The sequence below is a fragment of the Pleurodeles waltl genome, chromosome 8 (genome assembly GCF_031143425.1).
Source record: "Pleurodeles waltl isolate 20211129_DDA chromosome 8, aPleWal1.hap1.20221129, whole genome shotgun sequence".
Classification (NCBI taxonomy): Eukaryota; Metazoa; Chordata; class Amphibia; order Caudata; family Salamandridae; genus Pleurodeles; species Pleurodeles waltl.
The window spans coordinates 1,500,881,026-1,500,900,446 of record NC_090447.1 but is presented as its reverse complement, the minus strand read 5'-3'; the positions used below and the strand labels follow the sequence as shown (position 1 = coordinate 1,500,900,446).

The following is a 19,421-nucleotide window of genomic DNA, read 5'->3' as shown; positions in this document are numbered from 1 at the left end:
AGAAGGTGGAATAATGCACAGCATGTGATTCCAGGGAAGGATTAATGCTGCAAAACATCAGTAACCACAAAGCCTAGTTATAAGCAGTAAGCAGGATGAACGGTGCTGTGAAAGTAGGTACCCAACATCGACAACTGCCATAGGTAGTCCCCTTGTTGAAGACGAATGTCACCTTGAAAGGTGAAAGTGGATGTGGTGTAGTAGTTGATCACTCTAAGATCAAAAGTGGGCAGCAGTGTTTTGTCTTTCTTTAGAAAAGGAAAGCAGAGCATGTGCGCTCCTATCTCTTTCTATTGCATGGGAATGACATCTAAAGCTCCCTTTTATAACAGTGCTTGAACTTCCTCTGGAAGAAGCTGCGAGACTCTGGGGCATACTGTATGAGCATGGTGGTATGCCTCACAGAAATGTAAGAAATAGTCTTGGGCAATGATGGAAACCACCCACTGGTCTGTGGCTATACTCTGCCATTGTGGCAGCTAGAACCTCAGTCATCCCCTGAATGTTGTTGGTTGGTCTGGGGTGGATGACCAATTTGATCACTGTTTGGAGGGCAGGTGCCTCTAGTTTGGGTACCTTTGTCCCTACCCTGTCCTTGTGCATGGGAATAACCTCTCTGATATTGTCTCAGGTTGGACTGATTAATTTACTCAAAGAATTGCTGCTGTGGATGATTTAGGCGTTGAGGAGAGACAAGTAGGTGAAAGCTACTTTTATCAACAGGGGAAGCCTATTCAGTAGCCCAGAAGCCATGCGGAGCAGAGCCCTATGTATGTTTCCTCTCACACTTCAGACTTGGGAGAAAAATCTACAGGGCATAGGAAACCAGCACCCAGGGCTAAGACTACGCCTTGGGTTCTAACATCAACACGAGAGCTGGGTGCAGGCCCTATGGCTCAGGTACACAGGAATCCATTGACTACTAATAATCCTCCCTCTAGTGTTCGTCCTTGAATCGAACCTCAGCTCCATATCAAGGAATGGCCTCAAAAGCACCAAGTCGGTATTAAGGAACTGTCCTTAAAAATATCCTTCCAGTCGACACGGCCCACAAATGCTGAAAATGATAGATGTTTTAGATGCCGGTCATTTTTTGAGGTTGAGAGTCTTAAGCTAGAGACCGAAAGGTTACGAACATACTTTTCGGTTTTCAGTCCAAAACTGGCACATAAGGATGAGCACACCCTTGATGCCCAATACCCCTGCTCCTTCACTAGAAGTAGATGAACAGTCACACAGCACGAAATGCACCATCCACATTGCTCCTGGCAGTCGTCATAAACTTCCCCGATTTCTTTCCTCAACACTGTCCATAAAAGTAAAGGAATCTTACATCGTCGGAGACCATTTCTGTGAACATGAGGGCTTTGCCGATCTTATTCCCAAAAAAAGAAATCTGAGCCATTTATGGCTCCACCCCAAGTACACGAGTCACTAGATGACTCATTTACACTCTGAACAAGGACATTCTTCTGACATACTGCCACAGCCCACTGCTAATCAGAAGGGTATCTGTCAGGACCAGGTGATAGAGCTTGTAAGGAAATGCCTCCTTGTCATGGTTACCCCCTGACTTTTTGCCTTTGCTGATGCCAAGTTATGATTTGAAAGTGTGCTAAGGTCTGCTAACCAGGCCCCAGCACCAGTGTTCTTTCCCTAACCTGTACCTTTGTTTCCACAATTGGCACACCCTGGCATCCAGGTAAGTCCCTTGTAACTGGTACCTCTGGTACCAAGGGCCCTGATGCCAGGGAAGGTCTCTAAGGGCTGCAGCATGTCTTATGCCACCCTGGGGAACCCTTACTCAGCACAGACACACTGCTTGCCAGCTTGTGTGTGCTAGTGGGGATAAAACGACTAAGTCGACATGGCACTCCCCTCAGGGTGCCATGCCAACCTCACACTGCCTACAGGAATAGATAAGTCACCCCTCTAGCAGGCCTTACAGCCCTAAGGCAGGGTGCACTATACCATAGGGGAGGGCATAAGTGCATGAGCACTATGCCCCTACAGTGTCTAAGCAAAACCTTAGACATTGTAAGTGCAGGGTAGCCATAACAGTATATGGTCTGGGAGTCTGTCATGCATGAACTCCACAGCACCATAATGGCTACACTGAAAACTGTGAAGTTTGGTATCAAACTTCTCAGCACAATAAATGCACACTGATGCCAGTGTACATTTTATTGTAACATACACCCCAGAGGGCACCTTAGAGGTGCCCCCTGAAACCTTAACCGACTATCCATGTAGGCTGACTAGTTTTAGCAGCCTGCCACACACCAGACATGTTGCTGGCCACATGGGAGAGTGCCTTTGTCACTCTGTGGCTAGTAACAAAGCCTGTACTGACCCTCAAAGGCTCACCCCCTTTGTTACAGCACCCCAGGGCACTCCAGCTAATGGAGTTGCCCGCCCCCTTCGGCCACGGCCCCACTTTTGGCGGCAAGGCCGGAGGAGATAATGAGAAAAACAAGAAGGAGTCACTGGCCAGTCAGGACAGCCCCTAAGGTGTCCTGAGCTGAGGTGACTAACTTTTAGAAATCCTCCATCTTGCAGATGGAGGATTCCCCCAATAGGGATAGGGATGTGCCCCCCTCCCCTCAGGGAGGAGGCACAAAGAGGGTGTAGCCACCCTCAGGGCTAGTAGCCATTGGCTACTAACCCCCAGACCTAAACACACCCCTAAATTGGGTATTTAGGGGCTCCCAGAACACAGCAAGATAGATTCCTGCAACCTAAGAAGAAGAGGACTGCTGAACTGAAAAACCTGCAGAGAAGACGGAGACACCAACTGCTTTGGCCCCAGCTCCACCGGCCTGTCTCCCCACTTCTAAAGACACTGTTCCAGCGACGCGTTCCCAGGGTCCAGCAACCTCTGAAGCCTCAGAGGACTACCCTGCATCTAGAAGGACCAAGAACTCCCGAGGAAAGCAGCTCTGTTCACCAAAGACTGCAACTTTGCAACAAAGAAGCAACTTTGAAACAACACACGTTTCCCGCCGGAAGCGTGAGACTTTGCACTCTGCACCCGATGCCCCCGGCTCGACTTGTGGAGAACAAACACCACAGGGAGGACTCCCCGGCGACTACGAGACCGTGAGTAGCCAGAGTTGACCCCCCTGAGCCCCCACAGCGACGCCTGCAGAGGGAATCCCGAGGCTCCCCCTGACCGCGACTGCCTGCTTCAAAGACCCGACGTCTGGTAAAGACTCTGCACCCGCAGTCCCCCTGAGCCCCCACAGCGACGCCTGCAGAGGGAATCCCGAGGCTCCCCCTGACCGCGACTGCCTGCTTCAAAGACCAGACGCCTGGTAAAGACTCTGCACCCGCAGCCCCCAGGACCTGAAGGATCTGACCTCCAGTGCAGGAGCGACCGCCAGGTGGCCCTCTCCCTTGCCCCCCCATTGGCTGCCTACATCACTGAAGAGACCCCTTGGTCTCCCATTGATTCCTATTGCGAACCCGACGCCTGTTTGCACACTGCACCCGGCCCCCAGGACCTGAAGGATCTGACCTCCAGTGCAGGAGCGACCCCCAGGTGGCCCTCTCCCTTGCCCCCCCATTGCCTGCCTACATCACTGAAGAGACCCCTTGGTCTCCCATTGATTCCTATTGCGAACCCGACGCCTGTTTGCACACTGCACCCGGCCGCCCCCGTGCCGCTGAGGGTGTACTTTGTGTGTGGACTTCTGTCCCCCCCGGTGCCCTACAAAACCCTCCTGATCTGCCCTCCGAAGACGCGGGTACTTACCTGCAGGCAGACTGGAACCGGGGCACCCCCTTCTCCATTGAAGCCTATGTGTTTTGGGCACCACTTTGACCTCTGCACCTGACTGGCCCTGAGCTGCTGGTGTGGTAACTTTGGGGTTGCTCTGAACCCCCAACGGTGGGCTACCCTGGACCCAAACTTGAACCCCGTAGGTGGTTTACTTACCTGCAAAAACTAACAAACACTTACCTCCCCCAGGAATTGTTGAGAATTGCACTAATTGTCTAGTTTTAAAATAGCTATATGTCATGTATGTGAAAACTGTATATGCTATTTTGCTAATTCACAGTTCCTAAAGTTCCTAAGTGAAATACCTTTCATTTGAAGTATTACTTGTAAATCTTGAACCTGTGGTTCTTAAAATAAACTAAGAAAATATATTTTTCTATAACAAAAACCTATTGGCCTGGAATTGTCTCTGAGTGTGTGTTCCTCATTTATTGCTTTGTGTGTACAACAAATGCTTAACACTACTCCTCTGTTAAGCCTACTGCTCGACCACACTACCACAAAATAGAGCATTAGAATTATCTCTTTTTGCCACTATCTTACCTCTAAGGGGAACCCTTGGACTCTGTGCATACTATTCCTTACTTTGAAATAGTGCATACAGAGCCAACTTCCTACAGGGCTTCAGGACAACATGTCCCTAGAAGCTTTACCAGTTATGGCTTTGTCACCAGATGATATCAATGCATGTCATCTTGTAATGAAAAGCAGTAGCACACTAGAGGGTCCCCTTGTATGAAGTGTTCAGTGCATAGTGGAATGAAGCACTCGAAAACACCACCAAACTCAATGGTAGAAAACAACAATCTAAAGTGGAGTCTGTGTCCTGGTGCAAAGGGTGTTCTAGGTAGGGGTAGCACAAGACACCTTGAAATCAAAAGAAATTATTTGAAGTAAATAAGTTGTAACATTTTGAGCTCAACACTGGGATGTAGGAGTGTGCAATGCATGTGATCTACACATACAGATGCTGTAGAATTACTTTAAGTCATTGACACATTCTATTTTGTCCCTTTTACTCATACTTTTACATGTGAAAAAAACATATCCTTGATCTATCAAGTCTGAGTTGACTTAAGAGTGGCAGTACTTTACAACGCTGTGGGCATGTTAGTTGTCTGTCATTGCTGTTTAACTCAGAAATGGTTTCCACATCACTACAAAGCATCTGAGATACTTTTTCGAAGATAGGGTTATTTGGGTTTAGACTAAGAACATCTTGGAAGCTCGGAAAATGTCTTTATAAACAACAAATATTGGTTGCAACATTCAATTCTGAGAACATTTCCTGACGTTTGCTAGTTTACACATGATTTTTTGTGAACCTCTTTACAGTGGACACAAGTTTATGAATATCTTAGAAAAACTGCTGATATTTCTAATTTTTTCTGCTTCTTGCTTTGCTCAAAACCCAGTACCATTCAACATTGGGTTTATGGGGACTGCATGATTTTCTACTAATTTCTTAAAGGTTTTAAGGACAAACCAACTCAGTACACAGTAAAAAGTTGTGCTATCGTTCTATTTTCAATTATCTGGACAGCCCTGCTTTTCAACACAATGTTTTGAGTGATCCTTCAGCAGTTTATCTGCTGTCTCTCCATGAAAAACCATGTGAAGTCCAATCTGGAGTCCGCCCCTTGCCCCATCCCAAATGTGTAGTGTGCGAGTGTGTTACATGAGGTGGGTTTGGAAATACAAGTGCTGTGTGAATTATGTCCTCCGTGAGGAAACAGTCACAGCTGCACAACATTTTGGTTTCTGACACAAATGCAAAGATTAGTCCGGCTTTCGTTAACCCTGGAACTGCAGCTGTTTCTGCTACCTGGTTCATGGATGGGATACATATACATTAGGGAACAATACCCAGCAACAGCAACTGGAGAGGCATGGTTATACACCTTATTCTGCTAGGCAACCTCATGCTTCTTGAGTTGGCCATTTTGGGTTTCCAAATATACATCAAGGTGATCATCTGTGATGGCAGCAACCACTGTACCACTTCCCTTTATAGAAGTAAACTTGGGAAAATACCTGTGAAAATGGTCCGAGCTCAAGTTTGTTGTCCTGTTTGAAACATACTCTGCGCACGCTTTGTGTGCACTGACTTCCCATTAGTGACTTCAGTTAAGTACTGATTCTGGAAAGTTCTGCAGCACCAGCTAAGAGAAGATGATGTACCAGGGACATCACTGTTGTTGCACCTCTGCAACCCCCACCAACCTTTCCCATGTAGCTGTGGCATATTAGTCAGTTACCAACAGAGAGAAATGAGTCTAGAATCAAATTCTAAAACATCTCACAACCATTTGTTATAGATTTTGCATTCACAGATGTAGGAATGGTTTGCATCACCTGCTGTGACAGTACGTGGGACTATGATATCTAGGAGCTGAGTTAATACATTTAACAATAACCTTGCAGGTACTGTGCATTATTATGAGCTATAGTGGAAAACACCACATCCGTTAAGTCGGGTTTCAATTTGCCAACTAGGCATTTGCAGTGGGTCCACCTAGAACAAATGGTTGTGAATGGTGTGGATCAATAGCATATTTAAACATAATATTGACTCCAGAGGAACTTAAAAAATAAAAGCCGTAGAAGATGGGCAACCGTGAAGATGAGAATTCCCCATTACCATATTTTCATGCACAATCTAAAGCTTCTTTAAAACAGTTTCATGCAGTGACATGGCTAGATTCAGGTTTTCTGGAAGAATTGATTGTACCAAATTTTCAAGCACTGTAGTACAGTAAGAATCATCAACTGGTTAACATACTGACCTGTGCAATTTGGATGGGCTGAGAGAGGGGTATATGCGTCATGGGAGTAGCGGCGGTGGCGGAGATGGTTGCACCTGCAGCACTATGTTGCTGACTAGCAGAATGTTGCTGCACTGCGGCTGCCAGCAGCTGCGCCTGTGCCTGTTGTATTAAAATTTGTTGCTGGGTAGGTGTTAACGTGAGCTAGAAATCGCAAAAACAAATTGAATACCATGAGATATCAATAATGGTTATAATCCATTTCCACCTCGTGTACTAATTACATATTCGTGCAACGGAGAAGAAAGGAACACATTCGGGCAATATGGAAAGTTCTTAAGACAGGTTTAGGACTTCTGAAAATGCCAGAACACATCGACTCAAAAGCTGCCATTCACGTAAAATACATCAGAATTAGATGTATGAGTAACACTGCTTGAGAGCTTCAATCAGAAAATAGGTCATTCAACAAAATGAATAGAATAGTTCAGTAGACAAACACTACATCTTAAAAGTCTGCCTACATCTACAGTCAATTACCCTGAACAATGACGTCTACTTAAACTCTGCATCTAAAATGTGAAAGTTCAAACTTTCAAAATGCTTAATCAACGCCGATTAAGGAACCTGAATGGCACACTTTAGTCAAGGTATGGCACACATTTAGGACATTATTTGTGGCACTTAAGCTGATTTATAACTCTTTCAAACAAGGCATTTATAACATAGCTCATCAAAATGTACTTTTCATAAATCTCCGGTATTGGAGGGTGTTCCATCATTGCCCGATTCAGGAAAGTAAATGTTACTTACCTATAATAATAGTTCTGCAACTTCTGTAGTCGGACGCTGTGCATGCTTTTGCCATCTAATGGTTAGGTGCGGAACTGTCCTGATTTTTTCTTTCTGTTAATCGACTAGTAGGTGGGTAGTGCCATCCCGCAATGATGTCAGGCGCATGCCCTCAATGCCAGTGAGTGGTTACCATCTTCAGATTATTTTTCCCTATTTGGGGACTAGTGCTATGGTAGGGCTTATTTACAGCACTAGCTTCCAAATTAAGGTAATATCACTACATACCCGATGCACAAGATGTGAATCCAGAAAAGTTTCATGCTAGAAAAGGAAAACGCTGCTTACCTGTAAGAACAGTTTTGCTGTTTGAAACTTTCTGGACTCACATGCACACCTCTTCTCGCTCCGGAGAAGAGGTGTGGCTTTAAGCAAAGGGTGAGAAAGCAGCACATTAAATAAATAATTCATACGAAAGCAAAGGTCACCAAATATATAACAAACCTTTTCCTTTTCTAGTATGAATCTTTTCTGGATTCACACCCTGTGCATAAGGTATGTAGTGGTTGTAGGAAAGTACCCTCTTTCTGTCATGGTAACCCACACGTTTTGCCTGGTGTCAGTGTGTTTCGGACTGTGTTCACTGGGATCCTGCTAACCAGGACCCCAGTGACTGTGCTCTCTCTGTCTAAATTTGGTTGTCCCTGACTTTCTGCACCACTCAATTGGCATACTGGTGCCCCCATCTAAGTCCCTAGCATATGGTACTGAGGTACCCAGGGCATTGGGGCACCAGGGGTTCCCCATGGGCTGCAGCATGTACTGTGCCACCCATGGGAGCCCATGCAAAATGTGTCTGCAGGCCTGCTGTTGCAACCTTCGTGAAAAGGTGCATGCACCATTTCATTACAGGTCACTGCACCAGGTCACTATAAGGCACCCCCTATGGCAGGCCCTCCTAGCCCAGAGGGCAGCGTGTGCATACCTGTGTATGAGGGCACCCCTGCATGAGCAGAGGAGTCCCCACGAGCTCCAGTTCCATTTTCCTGGACTTCATGAGTGCGGGGAAGCCATTTTACCCATCTACTGGACATAGGTCACTACCTATACTCCAGCTACATAATGGCAACTCTGAACCTAAGCACGTTTGGTATCAAACATGTCGGAATCATACCCCAATACTGTTGCCAGTATTGGCAGTATGATTCCATGCACTCTGGGGGTTCCTTAAAGGACCCCCCCGGTTTGATCCTACCAGTTTGCAGGGTTTTCCTGGGCAGCCCATGCTGCTGCCATCCTACAGACAGGTTTTTGACATGCTGCTGCTTGAACAGCTCAAAACCAGGAAGGCAGAACAAAGGATTGCCTTTTGCAGAGGGAGTCAACACCCTCTCTCTTTAGAAATAGGTGTTACATGGCTTCAGATGGGTAGCCTCCCCAAGCCACTGGTATGCTTTGAAGTGCACATTTGGTGCCCTCCTTACATTAACTAGTTTCCACCAGTCCAGGGACCCTCGGTCCTGCTCTGGTGCGAAACTGGACAATGGAAAGGGGGTTACCACTCTCTTGTCCATCACCACCCTAGGGGTGGTGCCCAGGGCTCCTTCCAGGTGGCCCCAATGATTCTGTCAACTTGAAACCAAAGTTGGCACAGCCCTTTGGGGCCATGAGTGGCCTGGTGACATCACAGCCCTCTCCTGCTAGGTGACCAATCCCCCTTTTTAGGGCTATATAGGGTCTCCCTCTTGGGTGGGTCCTCAGATTCAACGTGCAAGATTCCAGCAGGACTCCTCTCCAACGTTTACTTCGACTTCTGGCCACTAGAACCTCAAATGGACTTCACAGGAACCTACAATTTGCAGCTCCAGCAACGACTCTGCTCTGCAGCATTGTTTCTCCGGCTTCTTCCAGTAACTGTTACATTTCCCTGTCTGTCCATCCTCTGAGGGCGGCAAGTCTTCAGTGTGTACCAAGAAGCAAGAAGGAATCTCCCTTGGAGTGAAGGAGTCAGTCCCCGGCATCCGCAGACATCAACTGCAACGACGACCGGCTGTGTTGGGTCCTCTCTCCTGCAACTCTGTGTGGATCCTGCAAAACAGGTGGTGGTCCCGAGTGGTACCCTCTACCAGCTGTCCAACTTTGGAGGTGGCGAGTCTTTGCCTCTCCTTGCAGGGCAGAACACCCCTGTGCACAACGACTCTTGCAGCTACTAAGCCTTGTTGCTCTACTTCCAAGGGATCTTCAGGCTTTGTGTAGCCCCGGCCTCCAGCACTCTTCCCTGCAACGCTTAGTCTTGTGCCTGCTGCTCCAGCGACGTGGGAATCCTTTCCAGGTGTACTGAGTGAGCCTCACTGCGACTCCTGTGTCTGCTGCCTGCGACTTGCCTGTGGGGGCTGCATCCTCGACTTCTGGCTCTCCTCACTGCTATGGTTGCCTAGGACTCCTTGGGCAGAGTCTCCTCTGACCTTTCTGGTCCCCAGCAGCTTTGCAACTTCTCTTCTGCAACTCTTGCTTTTGCCAAGGCTTGTTAGTGTTTTTTTCACACCACTGACGGATTGCAACTCTTCTTCTGACGTGGGATAATGACTGCATCACTTCTAGAACTCTTCCTCTGCTCCTGTGCTGCAAAGCCGACTCCTGGTCTTCACCGTCGATCTTGTCTTGCACCTCCAAAAGGGTGGGTAGTGGCACCTGCCCCAACCGAACACTCCAACTGGAACTGGACTGGAACTGGACTTGGTTCCCTTAATTTGCAGGTCCCTCTTCTGTCTGGATCCATCTTCTGTTTCTTCCAGTCTTGCTTTGGTCTTGCACAGTCCTTTTACAAAGTTTCTCTGTGGGTTTGGGAAAAATCAGTGTGAGGAAATGCCTCCTTGGCATGGTTACCCCCTGACTTTTTGCCTTTGCTGATGCTATGTTTTGATTTGAAAGTGTGCTGAGGCCTGCTAACCAGGCCAGCGTACTGAATGGATAACATGGAAGTGAGATTCCCCTTTTGGGAGGAGGTGCAGTTTAGACCTCATGACAACCCTTGTCATTGTGCATCTGTAAGTATGATTCTTCTACTGATGGTGCACGCAATTTGCAGACTCTGCATAAAGAAGAAAATGCATACAGAAATTCAGTCAGCCTGTAAGGCATTTGAGTCCTGCTTTGCGCAATCCAATCAATCACTCACTCGGGGAATTCTTGCAGAGCGCAGGCTTGTCACCACAGGGGGTCTCCAGGAGCTGGGTTGGTGCTATGGGGTAGAATCCTCTGGTGGAAGTGATGGTCAAACAGCCAGGACTTGAGCTGCTGCTTGAAGTCCTTCACGAGGGGGCTTTTTTTTTTTTTTGAGGGAAAGGAGGGGAGCAGGGGGGAGTTTTCCAGGATTTGGCAGCGAGGTGGGAGAAGGAGCGACCTCCCAGGCGTTCACATCGGATGCAGGGGGCAAGGGCGAGGGAGGCCGAGCGGAGATCTCTGGTGGAACTTGAGGTGCCGGCTGCTGTAGGCGGGTCTGGTGCTGCGGAAGGCTCTGTACGTGTGCGTTAGGAGCTTGAAGAGGCATCTTTGTTGTACAGGTAGCCGGTGGGAAGTTATGCTGGTTCTTCTGGGGAGGTGGAGGGTGATTCTGGCGGCAGTGTTTTGGATGATCTGGAGGCATCCTATGAGTTCTTTCGTGGTCCCGATGTAGCGGAGTTGCCGTAGCGGAGCCAGCTGGTGATGAGGGCCTGGGTGATCATCTTTCTGGCGGAGAGGCCTATACAACGGAACATCTTGCGCAGCATGCGGAGGGTGCAGAAACAGGTCGTGGAGACAGCATTGACTTGTGTTCTTATGGATAAGCTCGAATGGTGTCATTAGCTGTGTTAGCACCAGATTAAGACTGCACACTGGTGGGGGCTCAAGTTGGTGGTGTAATCCTCTTTACCCCTTCTAAGAATATTTTGATCACCGGCATGGTAATCAGGACATTTCCTGAAGCGTCTCTGGTGTATGCAACTATTGCTGATAAATGCACCTTGATGGGTGTGTACAACATTTTTATATCTGGTAGGTTCACTGGATATATAATTACACTAGTGTCCCCGTACTGTTCCATGTTAAGTCCTACTTCCTGCACCAATGCATGAATTTGTTCCAATTGGCTGTATAACATTTTTGTGTTTTTGTCCTTCTAGCCTCCATGAATACTTCCACACCTCTGCATAGAAGACATTGGTGACCAAATTATATGTCTTTGGGAGCCATGCTGCTAGGCTGGGTGACAAAACGTTCCCCTCTGAATTGTAAATAGATTGGTATGTTTATTACCCTCTCCTCTGCCATTTTCACTAAAACTGATAATCATGTCTGTCTCGTATGGAGCTACCAGGATAAATCTCATGGTGGTCTGATTGCACTTGTTTATCACTGGAGGTATAAGTGGAACTGGATGAAAAGCATTTTCTAATGTCCCTGACCACTTAATCGACATGACATTCTGCTGGGATAGGTGATGCAAGTATCTAGATGCCAAGTCTTGGCATGTTGTACTTGTATAATTGCGAACAGGTTTTTCTGAGCTGCTCCCCTCTCGAAAAATCATTTTTGTACAACTTTCTGATCTTTCGCGAAATGCATTTCTACCGGCTTTAATATGTCTGCTTTGACATTTTGTAGACTGTTTACGTTCTTGGTTATTAGTTACGTCTTATGAATTGCCCATTACCACATCAGACTTACAATTCAGCCTAACCGGTCTCGAGTAGGCATTAATCAAATACAATTCAAAATTGGGGGAAAAGTAAGTAAAAGGCATAGAATAAACTTCCACTGTGACAACCTTACAACCCAGATGGGTGGCCACCCAGGTAGAAATACCCCGACAGTCTACCTCTCCTTCCCCCTGTTGCTACTTTTTGAAATACCGCGAATCCTGGGCTTTAAAATTCGTGAGTCACTCAGGTTTCTTGTAAAAAGCATATTTCCTACTGATCTATAAAATTACCCCAATCGGGGCAGGTCATCTTATTCCTCAGGCCTGCAACATTCCATGAAGCTATTTTGAGAGGCATTGTAGGCTTTTTCCTGATCACCCGGACCAAATCTGCCAGCTGAATGGGTGGTCCTTGGTCCTGAGGCAGTTTGTCCACCTTCAGATTCATACCATTATTTTTGGAGGGAGCCTCTGGGAAGAGCTTTTCTTCCAAATCGAACATATCTCCTGTCACCAATTTGGAGGCCTTAGTTATGCTCAAGACAGATATGCATGCAAGAATTTGGGCACCCAGCTAACTCTGCAGCAATAATGCTGGAAGCCACGATGGGAATACCAGGCCACTTCTGGCCCTTATACTACGAATTATGGTAGATGGTGTAGGAAGTTGGTTCTGTATGCACTATTTCAAAGTAAGGAATAGTATGCACAGAGTCCAAAGGGTTCCCCTTAGAGGTAAGATAGTGGCAAAAAGAGATAATACTAATGCTCTATTTTGTGGTAGTGTGGTCGAGCAGTAGGCTTATCAAAGGAGTAGTGTTAAGCATTTGTTGTACATACACACAGGCAATAAATGAGGAACACACACTCAGAGACAAATCCAGCCAATAGGTTTTGTTATAGAAAAATATATTTTCTTAATTTATTTAAAGAACCACAGGTTCAAATTCTACATGTAATATCTCATTTGAAAGGTATTGCAGGTAAGTACTTTAGGAACTTTGAATAATTACAATAGCATTTATACTTTTCACATAAAACACAAATAGCTGTTTTAAAAGTGGACACAGTGCAATTTTCACAGTTCCTGGGGGAGGTAAAGTATTGTTAGTTTTCACAGGTAAGTAAGTCACTTACAGGTTTCAGTTTTGGGTCCAAGGTAGCCCACCGTTGGGGGTTCAGAGCAACCCCAAAGTCACCACACCAGCCGCTCAGGGCCGGTCAGGTGCAGAGGTCAAAGAGGTGCCCAAAACACATAGGCTTCAATGGAGAGAAGGGGGTGCCCCGGTTCCAGTCTGCCAGCAGGTAAGTACCCGCGTCTTCGGAGGGCAGACCAGGGGGGTTTTGTAGGGCACCGGGGGGGACACAAGTCCACACAAAAAGTACACCCTCAGCAGCGTGGGGGCGGCCGGGTGCAGTGTGTGTACACGCGTCGGGTTTCCAATAGTTTCCTATGGGAGACCAAGGGGTCTCTTCAGCGATGCAGGCAGGCAAGGGGGGGGGCTCCTCGGGGTAGCCACCACCTGGGCAAGGGAGAGGGCCTCCTGGGGGTCACTCCTGCACAGGAGTTCCGATCCTTCAGGTACGGGGGCTGTGGGTGCAGGGTCTTTTCCAGCCGTCGGGAAAGTAGGTTCAGGCAGTCGCGGTCAGGGGGAGCCTCGGGATTCCCTCTGCAGGCGTCGCTGTGGGGGCTCAGGGGGGACAACTTTGGTTACTCACGGTCTCGGAGTCGCCGGAGGGTCCTCCCTGAGGTGTTGGTTCTCCACCAGTCGAGTCGGGGTCGCCGGGTGCAGTGTTGCAAGTCTCACGCTTCTTGCGGGGATTTGCAGGGGTCTTTAAATCTGCTCCTCTGTAACAAAGTTGCAGTTCTTTTGGAGCAGTGCCGCTGTCCTCGGGAGTTTCTTGTCTTTCTTGAAGCAGGGCAGTCCTCAGAGGATTCAGAGGTCGCTGGTCCCTTGGAAAGCGTCGCTGGAGCAGGTTTCTTTGGAAGGCAGGAGACAGGCCGGTAAGTCTGGGGCCAAAGCAGTTGGTGTCTTCTGTTCTTCCTCTGCAGGGTTTTTTCAGCTCAGCAGTCCTCTTCTTCTTGTAGTTTCAGGAATCTAAATTCTTAGGTTCAGGGAAGCCCTTAAATACTAAATTTAAGGGCGTGTTTAGGTCTGGGGGTTAGTAGCCAATGGCTACTAGCCCTGAGGGTGGGTACACCCTCTTTGTGCCTCCTCCCAAGGGGAGGGGGGCACATCCCTATTCCTATTGGGGGAATCCTCCTTCTATAAGATGGAGGATTTCTAAAAGTCAGAGTCACCTCAGCTCAGGACACCTTAGGGGCTGTCCTGACTGGCCAGTGACTCCTCCTTGTTTTTCTCATTATCTCTCCTGGACTTGACGCCAAAAGTGGGGGCTGTGTCCAGGGGGCGGGCATCTCCACTAGCTGGAGTGCCCTGGGGCATTGTAACACGAAGCTTGAGCCTTTGAAGCTCACTGCTAGGTGTTACAGTTCCTGCAGAGGGGAGGTGTGAAGCACCTCCACCCAGAGCAGGCTTTGTTTCTGTCCTCAGAGAGCACAAAGGCTCTCACCGCATGAGGTCAGAAACTCGTCTCTCAGCAGCAGGCTGGCACAGACCAGTCAGTCCTGCACTGAACAATTGGGTAAAATACAGGGGGTATCTCTAAGGTGCCCTCTGTGTGCACTTTTTAATAAATCCAACACTGGCATCAGTGTGGGTTTATTATTCTGAGGAGTTTGATACTAAACTTCCCAGTATTCAGTGTAGCCATTATGGAGCTGTGGAGTTCGTTTTTGACAGACTCCCAGACCATATACTCTTATGGCTACCCTGCACTTACAATGTCTAAGGTTTTGCTTAGACACTGTAGGGGCATAGTGCTCATGCACCTATGCCCTCACCTGTGGTATAGTGCACCCTGCCTTAGGGCTGTAAGGCCTGTTAGAGGGGTGACTTACCTATGCCATAGGCAGTGTGAGGTTGGCATGGCACCCTGAGGGGAGTGCCATGTCGACTTAGTCATTTTCTCCCCACCAGCACACTCAAGCTGGCAAGCAGTGTGTCTGTGCTGAGTGAGGGGTCCCTAGGGTGGCATAAGACATGCTGCAGCCCTTAGAGACCTTCCCTGGCATCAGGGCCCTTGGTACCAGGGGTACCAGTTACAAGGGACTTACCTAGGTGCCAGGGTTGTGCCAATTGTGGAAACAATGGTACATTTTAGGTGAAAGAACACTGGTGCTGGGGCCTGGTTAGCAGGGTCCCAGCACACTTCTCAGTCAAGTCAGCATCAGTATCAGGCAAAAACTGCAACAGGGAGCCATTTCTTTACAGATGGTCTCAGGCAAATCCGGCCCTTCCTCGAGTCTTCCCAACTTAGCACCTTCTTTTGGCTTGGGGCATATAGGGAAACTAATACCCTCAAGTCAATCCACCTCATCCAAAACCACATACCGGTTAGAGGATGGAATCAAAGGTTTGGCCATGTTGGTGGAGAAAGGATTCCCCCATAAATGCTACCTATGTGGGTGGGACTATAAAAGTGTTCCTGAGGAAGAACTCTAATGGAGGAACCTAACTCCTGCACCCTACAACCAACTGTAAGAATGTTATGGACCAGCCCCGGATCTCTAAAGTTTATAATTACCCAGCCACCGGGCCAGTCGACCAGACCCAGCCCAATCCAACTGACTCTTCTGGTCATAATTACATTGCTGGCCATGTCCAATGGAAGATAACCGGCCTTGGCAAGCCAGTGCAGGCACTTTAGGAACCCCTGCCAAGACCACAACATACAGACAATTACAATGAGCTAACTTTTTTAGGGTTCTTTCACTTTCACTGCCGTTACTCTACCTAGTTTCAAAACACTTTTTTGGGTAACTTCTTGGTCATGAGACACGCTCCTTGGCAAAAAGCAGAAAATGAACAAGAAATCATTATATTTTGTCCACTTCCCTTGGAATATGTCTTACAAGTACCAGTTGTCAGTCATTAACGTCATATTTTAACTACATATAATGGTTTTCAAGAGGACAGCCAGACCATTTCAATCTGATGGACATCCTCCTACATCCTACGCATGACAGACTTGTCCACTGTCAGCTGTAACATCACTTAGTGGGTGCCTAGCCACCTCCATATAGGCAGCTCTTTGAGGTTCTCGGACAGCTAAAATGATTGAACCTGCTTGTCTTCTGTTAATTTGCAGACTCTCCTTGCTTCTGTCTAAACTTTCAGAGGGGGGCATCACTTTTCCCCTCTGTGGTGGGTGGAAATACATTTTAGCTCTCACTGCAGCTTTCAGGGCATGGTATCTTGCACAGGTTACGTGCTATTGGAACATTACTCTTATGAGCCTGGGAATCTACTATGAAGCACCAGTAAAACAAAACACACTTCAGACATTAATGCTCAATGGTGTGTCCAACCTTAACCAGCAAGTGAATGTGCCCTAAATTCAAAACTCAAGGACCTCTCAAATTCTCTTAATACAGAAAATATACATTCACTATTAACCTAGAGCCACAATGGGGATAAATAAAGGCAATGAAAGATACCAATGTGAGGAAACTACAAATCTGAGGTTAATCACATTCTATTTTCCAGCACTGAATCGTTCACACATTTCAACCCTTCTGAAGAGGAAGAGAATGCGGTGTTATCCGATACTGGAGGAGGGGGTGATTCCTTAGAACTTCCTGTCTCATTACCATTTATAACTGAGTCAAAGAAAGTCAAGTCTATAGTCCTGTCTGAGATGCAGTAAGGACCTCTTTAACATCCAGCATGTTCAACACCATTTCTCCCAGAGTAGAAAGACTCTTTCATTCACAGGTAATAACATGGTCTCAATGAGGAAATCGGAGAGAACATTTGGAACAAGGTTTAGATGCATTTGCAGCACCACCTTGTCTTAATCATCCTCAGCAGAGGGCTTGACTTTTATTTTACTAACCTTCTCTAAGCAAGGGCAATTAGCAAAGCCAAAATCTGGGATTAATTACTAATTTCATAGTTTGTATGGATTGAAATGATGCATACAAGTCTAAAAATGACAATGTGCATCTCCCACCTAGGTAAAGGCCCGCACATGGTGGGACAACAAGAAGATGATGGACTGGAAAAGACTTTCACCAGGTACTCAAGAACTATTTCAAAACTAACGTGGAAATCTGAATCAAAAGTCAGCTTCCTGGAATGGACAATAGCAAAATGGTAGAGCTGTAGTAGCCCAAATGTATCCACTTTCAGTTCATAAGGCAGCAGGTGGTGTGGTATAGCATTCACTCACTGAGTAGCATCCTCTGATTATGCACCTAAAAATAATGTTATTCTTTTTTTGCATCTTTGAAAGATGAGGACTGCTGCACAACTTGAAACATTGGCACAGAGGAAACAGCTGCAACAAAGAGCAATCAGAAGATGCCAGTGGACTATCTCAATCCCAAACTCATCTGTTATGTCTCCAATGGAATGAAAGAAAATGATGAAGACCTTGTATGATTCCTCTTGGTTGTCAGCAGTATCAAACAATATGGGCTGGTGAGATTGCTCAAGGAGTGTGTGGTGGCTTGTGGGCCTTACACTGCATATCCAGTTTATCCCTAGTGACTGCTGCTTAATGGAGGCCTTAACATTAGAAGCTGCTTCCCAAGTTTATTTTCAAAACTGACCACGCTTACATGAGGAAGACAGGCATTCATGCATTTCTTTTATAAATTAAAATCTGCTTTTTTCACTGGTGCTTGATGTTTCAAGCATTCAACTTATGTAAACATGGATCCAAAAGGCTTTTTTCTCACGCATAAGGGAAAATCATTCCAGTCATTCAGTGTTGTCATTTCTTGCCTCCCCTGAGACTGGGAGGCCATCATCCAACTCTGGAACATCCTCACTGTTGGAACAAGTTACTTACCTTTGGTAGTGCTATTTCTGGTAGACACTAACTGCAAATTCCTAACCTCATGAATTTCCCCAGGTGCCAGGCTGAACACTGAAACTTTTGCTAGCAAGTCTCTTGAGCGCACTGTAACAGATTCGTCCCACCCTTGATGCGACTTTGGGGCCCCAATATATGCACCACACACCTTTACATGTTGATGATAATTTCTCTCTGATCTTTGCCCACGCAATCGGGCAAGGACGTCTTTGAAATGATGGCAGTGTGAAGACCTTCAGATTTGGGACCTCATTAATGGATTGTAGGGGACCACAGGAGAGTGTGTCAGTGAGAAATCTGCAGGTGTAGTCTCTAGTAGAAAAGGCGCTATTAAAAGGTAAGGAATTTGTTCTTCCTATAAAGACTTCTAAAACACAGATTTCTATCTTTGTCAATAGATACCAGAGCAGAACCTCTAGCTCCCCCCCACCAAGTGATGGGTGAGTGTAATGGCTCAGGCCAATAAATTGTGATAAACCCGATTCTGCAGGACCTGGTTGTACAGGCAGTAGTGCTACGTGAATGTGTGGAGGAAGGTCTACATGGCAGACTGGCAGATGTTCAAGATTGACACACTGCAACAGTAAAGTGGATGCAGACTTTGCTCTGGTGGAAGAGGCTGCTTTTGGCTAACCCAAGGCAGATCTATGCACATAAAACAATCCATTCGGAGACAGTTCTCTTTTGCACTGCTTTGCCCTTTTTTGCTCCAGAAAAACCAACAAAAAGTTGGTCATCCCATTGGTGGTCTCTAGTTCAAACTATGTAAAAGCAAAAGGCCTGCTTTGGGTATAGATGGCAGATGTTCTTCCTCGTTGGAGGGGTGAGGTGGAGCACAGAAAGGCAGGAAGGTGATGGTCACTACATTTGGAAGAAATGTCACTTTTGGCCAAGGACCAGTTTATCCGGGAAGAAATAGTTGCATGGCTGCTGTACGGGCAAGGCCTGGCGTTCACTCTGACAGGCATAAATAATGTAAGTGAGAAACACTGTTTTGATTGTCAGTAGGCTTAGAGAACAAATATGCATAATCTCAAATGGTGAGCACATCAGGTAGGTGAGAACCAAATTAAGATCCCACTGCAGCATCATGAAAGGTGTTGGTAGAAATATATGGCTGAGCCCATTAAAAAAAAATCCATCACAACAGGTGACTCGCCCAGTCCTGGGCCATTAAAATGACTTGGGCCGTGTCTTTCTTGATCTTTTTCACTACTCTGGGCAGGAGAGGTAGGGATGGAAAAGCATACATAAGTTCCACCACTTAGTTCCAGTGGAAGGCATTGCCAAGAAACAGCTGACTTGAGAACTCCAAAAAGCAACAGGTTTGACACAGTGTTCAATGTGGTGGCAAACAGATCTAGCCAGGGTTCTCCCTACTGCTGGAAGATGCCCTCCGCCACCTCCTACTGTAACTGCTTTTTGTGATGCACCAGGCAAAATCTGCAAAGTTTATCTG

At 46.9% G+C, this 19,421-nt stretch overlaps 1 protein-coding gene across 11 annotated transcripts in view; it reads right to left on the bottom strand.

The window, feature by feature from the left end:
* The window catches only part of POU2F1 (POU class 2 homeobox 1), a 511,154-nt gene that overhangs the window by 301,517 nt on the left and 190,216 nt on the right, over positions 1-19,421 (bottom strand). For all 11 annotated transcript variants that reach the window (XM_069202748.1, XM_069202752.1, XM_069202754.1 and 8 more), the window contains one exon: positions 6,568-6,750. In XM_069202748.1, coding sequence (XP_069058849.1) covers positions 6,568-6,750 — 183 coding nt within the window. The remainder of the gene's footprint in view (positions 1-6,567; positions 6,751-19,421) is intronic.